Genomic DNA, 8,317 nt, shown 5'->3' with positions numbered 1-8,317 from the left:
TTCCTGCCCTGAGGTTGTGGCTGGGACCCTCCCACCCGGCCCCGTGCACATCCGCGTGTTGTGTAACTGTCTCCGGCGCGAAACCGGGGACTCCCGCGGGCCGGGACCAGCTCGCTTCTCTGCCCACGCAGTCCGCACGGGAACCGCGGGCCCCTCGGGAGAGCTGAGCTGGGCACGAAGGCCCCGGCGCTAGAGCCTCACAGACTGTATTTCCTCTCTCGGGTGTTTCTGCTTTTGTTGTTTTCCTTTCTGGGTAACAAAATATCATGTCTTTACTTTTTGGCGTGTATTGCATGGGCCTCAGTTTTCCCATCTCCTTCCAACGCCAAACGTATATTTGCTGTCACTTTAATCGGCGTCTCCCATGGTTTCCTCCCACGCTTCCTCCACCTGCTGATGGTACCGCGTTGTGTGCGATGCCCGTACCTCCAGCCTCCGTGAAATCTCAGGACAGCACACTTCACCTTGAAGTAACACCATAGGGTGTTGTAGGAATTGAGATTTAACTCCCCCGCCCCCCCCCCCCCCCCATTTCAAAACAGCTCCCTCTTTCTTTTCAAGTTGTTGCCTTTATTAATTGGCCAAGGCTCAGGGGTAATTTCCTGAGTTCTTTGTTCCCGGTTTCTCTCTCCCGGGAAACCTCAGGCGGGACAGTCCTGCTTATCCAGCTCTATGCCCCGTGGACTGTCAACAGCTTTTGTGAGCAGCGGGCTTCTCCAGGGTGACCTTTTCTCTTCCCGAAGACTCTGGGGGAGGGAGTGTTGACAGTGGGATGATGCCAATGTTATATATTTAGAAAATCATCATGAAGCAATGGACAGACCCTCCAGAGTGAGTGATTGAAAACTAAATACTGAATTTTACCTAAAATGGTGACTGTGCATGTTGGACACAGTGAAGGGCTTTAAGTTGGAAGCTCAGGCCTGTGTTAAATCTCGTTTAAAAAAGAGTAAGTGCTTCTCTCTTGTTCCAAAATACTGCTGTCAGCTTCCTCTTGTGGAACGTAGATTCCGGTTTATATCATTGAATGCCCCCCCAGTCCGAACTCCTGGGAAACGTTTCAGAACCGGCCGGGTCATTTTCAGAGTTATTGTTGGCTCTATTCCTTTTTAAAAAAATATATTTTATTGATTTTTTTACAGAGAGGAAGGGAGAGGGATAGAGAGTTAGAAACATCGATGGGAGAGGAACATCCATCAGCTGCCTCCTGCACACTCCCTACTGGGGATGTGCCCACCACCAAGGTACATGCCCTTGACCGGAATCAAACCTGGGACCCTTCAGGCCGCAGGCCGACACTCTATCCACTGAGCCAAACTGGTTAGGGCAGGCTCTATTCTTTCTTGTTCGGTAAGGGTCTCCTTTAGAATGTCGGTCCTGGCTTGATTGTCTCACATTTCCCAGGGCTCTAAGGCTCCAAGGCTGCAGGGTTTTCTGTGGCGGAATGTCTGTCTTCTGTGGCAAGTTGGACAGGTGGCCTTACAGTCTCTGCCAAGTCCGCATATAAGCTGTCAGAAGTCACCGGAAGCAAGTGCTTTTATTTTTAAAAATACGTTTTTATTGTTTTTAAAGAGAGATAAAGGGAGGAGAGAAACACCCATGGGCTGCCTCTTGCACGCCCCCTACTGGGGATTGAACTGGCAACCCAGGCATGTGCCCTTGACCAGGAATCCAACAAGCGACCTTTCGGTGCATGGGTCCATGCTCAACTAACTGAGCCACACTGGCTTCTAAAAACTTTTCTTCTTTTAATGCAGACCACAGAGGATGACTAGTTCTGTTCTCTAGGGTTATAAAAATGGCTTGGCCACGTCTCAACACAAGTCGTCTCACGATGAGTTTTCTGACGCTGCATCGTGCTAACTACACCTTCAGTGTTTCCTGTCAGTGGACTTCTTTTAAAAGTATAGGTTTTATGTCCCTGCAAAGGATTCCAGGGACAAGGAAGGTGTGAATGGTACCTGGCCGGCCGCGCAGGAACGAGGCAGTGTTCCCTTCTCACCTTCTCGTTACCAGCCCTGCTTCCCGAACACGTCTTAGTTTTACTTCTTTTTGGCAAGAGCTGCTCTCCTGTCCACATCCCGGAGTCAAAGGCACCTTTGTGCGAACCTGCCAGCCAGACGGTGCGTGACTGACTGCCTCCAAATTCTATCCGGGTACTGCTTTAGCGGCTCTGATTTCCAAAAGTGTTCGCCCAGTTCCCAGCAACCGTGAGTTCAGAGAGACATTTTACACCACCTGAGTCTATTTTCATAAAAGTGTTTAGCTTTCCCTGAGTCCAGTTAGAAGAAGTGGGCTGCGGCTTCCTCCTGCCCTTGACCAAGAGCTTGTAGCCACACAGAGTGGAAAACTGGTGAAAAGTTATGCCCCCTGTGGTAAGCAGGCTGGCATTTGGATGGGATTCAGGTTGAGAGACTTGTCGAACCAACGTATCACTTTCCTTCTGACGGTGGAAAGCAGGCTGCCTCCCGGTGCCAGTGCTTTTGATTTCCACAAGGGCTGGGATCTCGCCGGCCGGCTGCTGAGACCATTTCATATCCTCCATGCCAGGGTCAATTCAAGTTTGATACTTAACCTTATGGTTTATCCTCTTTAAGAAAAGAAAGAGCCCTGACTGGTTTGGCTAAGAGGATAGAGCGTCGGCCTTCGGACTGAAAGGTCCCAGGTTCGATTCCGGCCAAGGGCATGTACCTTGCTTGCGGGCACATCCCCAGTGGGGGGTGTGCAGGAGGCAGCTGATCAATGTTTCTCTCTCATTGATGTTTCTGACTATCTCCCTCCCTTCCTCTCTGTAAAAAAAAATCAATAAAATATATTTTAAAAAAATAAAAAGAGAAAGAAAAGTTTGAATCTTTTAAAATATCCCTGTTGGCCCGGCTGGTATGGCTCAGTGGTTGAGCGTTGACCTATGAACCAGGAGGTCACGGTCCGATTCTCGCTCAGGGAGCCATCCCCAGTGGAGGGGCGTGCAGGAGGCAGCTGATCAATGATTCTCTCTCATCATTGATGTTTCTATCTAGCTCTCCTTCTCCCTTCCTCTCTGAAATCAATAAAAATATTAAAAAATAAAATAAAATATCCCTGTTGGTGCAAACAGTATTCCGGTAACCGGTCTAGCCCAACCCTGTACCACACTTCTCTCCCACACGCAGCCCGATGTTATTTTCCACTTTGGCAAGGTAAGTTCTTTGGTGCTTGCATGAGTAGGAGGAATTGTGGCTTTTGATTTTATTCTGTTCTTGGTGGGAGTTGGGCAAGTTAGTCAGAGGGGGTCTCGCCTGGTGTCTGGGCGCCGGTGCACCCGGATAGCAGAGCATCATCTGACTCATTTGGGAGGAGAGGTTTTCCTGTCATTGCACCAGGTGGCGTCTGTCCTAACGCCCTTCTCCCACTGCACGTTACCAGCCCTGAGCGCGCCTCTCCGCGCAGGGTCATGTGTTGCCACACACTCTTGCAGATGCTACGTGTGTGTGTGTGTGTGTGGTATTGCAGTGTCATTAGCTCACTTTCAGTGCGTGTGAACACATGGGGAAGCAGGACCCCTGTAATAACCTGCCCTAAATACCTGTGTCCTGGGCGGAGGGAACCATTCCGGAGCAAGGCCTGCCACACCTGGGGGAGCCACTGGTTCTCCTCCAGCGTCAGGTTGGACGGGAAGCTGGAGACAGGGTTGGAAACAGGTCCTGAGCTGGGAACACCCAAGGCCGAGGGAGTTGCCAGTCCAGTGACCTGGGCAGCCTCTGCCACCACCTCCCTTCCTCCATCAGCCGGTGGCAGCGTGGTCAGCAGCTTCCACTGCGTTGCCAGATGGAGACTGTGCGGCCACACGCTCGATCCTGGGTGCATAGACCCGGCCCGGCCGCCTGCCTTGGCTGTGCAGGCCAGGCCTTTGGTCTCAGTGGCAGCTGCCTGTGCCAGCTTGGAGCTGCCATGGCCACTTGTCAGGTGGACAGACTAGGAAGATCACTTGGCTGATGCCTTTGGCACAGGGAGAAAACCCTGGGGAGCTACTCCCGGCTCCCTGTTGTGGCAGAGTTGTTCTGGAAACCGTGGCCTCCTCTGAACTTTGCTCCTGGGAGGGATTAATCTTGGTGGCAGAGAGTCAGGATGGGCAGCGAGTAACTAATTAACTAGGCTCTGCCTCCCACTTGAGGGACATGACTGGTGCCAGCCCTGGACAACAACACTGACAGCATAAATGACTTAATGAGCGTCCTGAGGAGGGGAGCCTTGCCCCCCAAGTCTCAGAGGTGCTGGCGGAGCAGCAACTGCTGAGCTTGAGTGGACGCAGGAGATGATGCCCGGTGGACACAGCCGCTGGGTGCCGTCTCCTGGCCCCGCCTGGCAGGGCGCATGCCTTTCCCGTGTGGGCCTGGGCCTGCCCGGGCTGCCGGGAGGCTCGGCTCCCTGCGGGCCTGCCGTCCTGCTTGCTGTTGGAAGTGGGTGGGGCTGGAGACAGAGCCCCCACTTCGGGAGGTGTCTGGCCTCTCACCGCTGCAGGACAGGAGGCTCGTGGATGGAGAAGGAGCTGGTCCCACGACTCGGGCTCTGCAGCTACGAGCGTGTGGGATTCTGTGCTCCCGCCGCCCTCCATGCAGAGTCACACACTAACCTAACTGCGGGCGTCCTTTGTCTCGGGTGCTGTATGTGACCTGTTTTTCAAACTGCAGGTGGCTGACACATCCTCACTGAGCTGGAATACCAGAATCAAAGGCTTCATTGCGTGTTTTGTTGCAGGAATTCTCTGCTCTCTGCTGGTGAACCCCCCCCCCCATTGCCTTTGCCCCTGCCCTCCTAAGCTTGGTCTTTCTGGGTCACCCACCTCCTTTTCTCTGTTCTTTTCACAGAAATGCATGGGTAAGAGGAGCGAAGGAGGGTGGGGCGGGAGGGGACTGGGGGGGCAGGTTTCTTGGGGGCCCTGGTTGTGGCTGTGGCACAGATGCAGGCACCTCTGCTTGGTCTTGCAGGGCACGTTTCTGCTCTGGGTGCCGAGGAAGGGGCTGTACCTCTTCGCCGTGTTTTATACCTTTGGTAACATCGCTTCGATCGGGAGGTAAGTTTTTAATCTCCCTCCGCCAGTCACTAGATGGGAGAGGGCTGTGCCTGCGCGGGCGCTGAGGAGGTGCCTCCGTGGTTGTGAGGGTGGGGAAGGAAAGAGGCGGTCACAGCACATCCTCCATGTCCTGTCCCTTCCGGATACGATTATATTTCAAAGTTTACCTTGGAAATACCCTGGGGGAGACAGGAGCATGTGATCCTGGGACTTCACACGCGAGGGGACGTGGCGCAGAGCCCTGCGTGGTGTCTGTGAGGTTACGACACAGCCCTCTGTGCTGTCCTTGTCTTCCTGCCGCCAGCGCCGAGGCCGTGATTTCACTACACGTGAAACTTGTTACTCAGAGCCAGACCCTGTCAGACCTGCTCGTGCGGGCAGGGCCTCAGCCCGTGCCATGTGCTGTGGCTGCACAGACTGTCCAGGTCAAGTTTGCTCACTCTGACATCTCAACCACACCCACGGGCTGACAACCCCAGTCCTGCCTCCCGCCAGGGGGAGCGCGGCCCGACTCTGTCCCCTTTCCTCGCCTTCCCCAGAATCCCGGGGGCCCACCCCTTCCCCATCATTGAGGCTCCGTCCCTTTGTCCCTGTGGCCATTGTCCCTCATACGAGGAGCCTTGATCCTACCCTGCTGGGCTGTGAGCATTCACAGACCAGTGTGGCTCGGTTCCTGCCACGATGGAGCTCACTGGCTGGCCAGGCAGACACAGAAACTGATACAGAATATGCTGTGGAGAGAGACGCTCAGGGAGGTCGCTGACCTGGCCTGACCCGACCAGGGACCAGGGAGGGCTTACTGGAGCAGGTGGCGCACCAGCTGCTCTCACTCTGCCCTTGGCTCACCTGACGCTGCAGGAGTCCGTTGTCCTGTCCTCTGCCTCCTCCATCGCCCCCTACCGGCCACTCACTGCCCACTGAGCTTCCCGGTGGTTCCGGGTCCCTTTCTGCAGGTGGAGTCCAAGCCCATCAGCTGCATGTGGGCCAGGCCCTCGAGGGCTGCCTCTACCCCTCCCCTCGCCCCCTGCACCCAGCCAGGCTGACCCTCGGCCTTTCCCGAACATCTCCGAGCCTCTGCTCAGGCCGCCGCCTCTGCATGGGACGCCGCCCCCATGCAGCTCCTCTCCATGTCCCCCCCCCTCCCCCGGCAATTGGGTGGATACTCGCTAGACCTGGCTCCAACGTCACCTCTTCTAAGAGATGCCTCCTCCCCTCTAGATCAGCACCCCCCTTTCACCGGGCTCTGCATGCCCGCGTGTATTTACATGATGGCGCACATGGCGCTTTGTTAACTGCCTCGGCACGTAAGCCTCCTGGCTGCTTGTCCCTAATCATCCCTAAACCGGCTGTTTCCAGCTGGAACACTGACAAATAATTGTGCCTGCCTCTGGCCACCTCCTTAAAGCTTTGTTTATTGAATGCTGCCGCGCATGTGTCTCCTTGTGCCTCTAAAGCCCTCGCATGCTCACTTCTGGGGAGTTGTGCTTTGGGCAGACAGCATAGGTTATAATGCAGAGTCTACTGAGCAAAAGCTACAGGCCTGTTGTTTTGTCCAGGAGAACTGTTAGAAAATCCCAGAGGGACCAGCCCTCCAGCATTGTGTAGGGAGACCCTCCGGGGAGCGAGTTGTTATTTCCAGGCTGTGTCTAGGAGCTTGTGGCTTTGCCTCTAGTCTTAGGTGTTTGTGTATTTGCTGCATTTAACTTTGAAGGCCAGCCTTGGCTATTGCTTCTTGTTCAGTGTTGGCTAAATAATCGACCCACGAGCACAGCCTTGAATTCCACGGAAACTAAATGGCATTTCAAAGAGAGGTGGACTTATGCTTGAAATGTCTGTTTTTACTGAACACTCAGTGGTGAATGCTATCTGCTGACGGCGTGTTAAAGCCTGGCTATAACAGGCCACCCCTCAGGCGATGCCACATGGGCACTGCTGTGGAGTCAGGAAATGAGGCTGGCTCTGGCCCTGGTGTGGTAGGCATGAGGCCCGCTCTCCCTCGCCTGCCACCAGGCAGGCTCCATTCGCACACGGGGTGCCTTTCGGCACTTTGGAACCTAGAAGATGTGGGTTTGAACGACAGCTCCCTGGGCTCCCAGCTGTGTGGCCTTGGGTAAGTCAGTTAACCTTTCTGAGCCTCATTTTCTCATCTCTGCAAAACTGTACTAACACCCGACTCCCAGAGCTGTTAGGGAAGGAAACGAGGTCACGTGTGTGGTAGCTGGCGTCTAGCGAACATTCAGCGATTCCGAGGTGTTCCCATCAGCAGCAGCATTCTCTGGAGAGTAGGAAGGAAAATGACCCGCTCTCCTTGTTAACACAGATAACCTAAGCCTGTAAGATGCGGCTTTTCCTTCTTAACCGCTGAACTGCCACAATATTTTGAATTTAATTATAAAAGGTCCACCGCTTGCATCTGTGGACGCTTATGGCGTACACATGTTCAAATTACTTGAGTGTTCCTGGTTGGTCGGTTCATTCCCATGGGTGGACTGTAACGGCGGCAAGGTGGCACCTCTCAGAGAGGGTCCTGTCCCCCACGGAGAGCAATGTGGCCCCAGAGCCAGCCCTGCCTGCACCTACAGCCTCTCCGCCGTTTACTAGCTGGGGGCGTGGATGGGCCCAGCCATCCTGGGCTGCAGTTTCTTCATCTGGTAGAAATGTCTGGTACGTGTCCCTGTGATCAGCCCGTTCGTGTTGATGCATTAAATGAGGACAGTGCACACAAGGCCCTTGGGCGCAGTGCTGGGCACACAGGAAGAGCTTTCAAACGTTAGGCATCACGGCCGTCGTTGCCATGGTTGCGGTCGCCCCGGGGGCGGAGGGGAGGCAGCGGTGCCCGGTGTGGACTGTTCTGGGCTGATGGCTTTTGTGTGTGTCCGCAGCACTGTCTTCCTCATGGGGCCCATGAAACAGCTGAAGAGAATGGTGGAGCCCACGCGTTTGATCGCAACCATCATGGTGCTGGTGAGTCCGCCTTGCAGCTGGGCTTTCTGCTCTGGGGCATCTTTTTCTTAAACCCTTTTCCTTTCCTCTTGACTCAGTTCCCCGTGCCGGTGACCCTGTGGCAGAAGGGAGCACGCGGCACCTAATTATCACCCCCACTTTGTGTTTCTGTGGGTTAAGGTGCTGCCAGTTCTGTAAAGCACCTCCAGAGGGCGCTGCTTGTCAAATTAGCCAGAGTGATGGGTAGTGAGTGAGCTCTGGTAGTGGGTGAAGCTCTACTGGGCCATACGGGGGAATCACTCGGAGACCAGGTTCATTCTC

At 54.6% G+C, this 8,317-nt stretch overlaps 1 protein-coding gene across 1 annotated transcript in view; it reads left to right on the top strand.

Annotated features, from left to right (window-relative positions):
- Nucleotides 1-4,616: 4,616 nt before the first annotated feature.
- Nucleotides 4,617-8,317, top strand: part of SFT2D2 (SFT2 domain containing 2) — a gene marked incomplete at its 5' end in the record, with an annotated part of 9,145 nt that continues 5,444 nt past the window's right edge. The window contains 3 exons of the mRNA XM_006764212.2: nt 4,617-4,757; nt 4,968-5,053; nt 7,936-8,017. Of these exons, the coding sequence (XP_006764275.1) occupies nt 4,617-4,757; nt 4,968-5,053; nt 7,936-8,017 (309 nt within the window). The remainder of the gene's footprint in view (nt 4,758-4,967; nt 5,054-7,935; nt 8,018-8,317) is intronic.

Source organism: Myotis davidii, unplaced genomic scaffold, assembly GCF_000327345.1.
Source record: "Myotis davidii unplaced genomic scaffold, ASM32734v1 scaffold401, whole genome shotgun sequence".
NCBI lineage: Eukaryota > Metazoa > Chordata > Mammalia > Chiroptera > Vespertilionidae > Myotis > Myotis davidii.
Note: the sequence above shows the minus strand (reverse complement) of the source record. Positions and strands in the feature narration are given on the sequence as shown.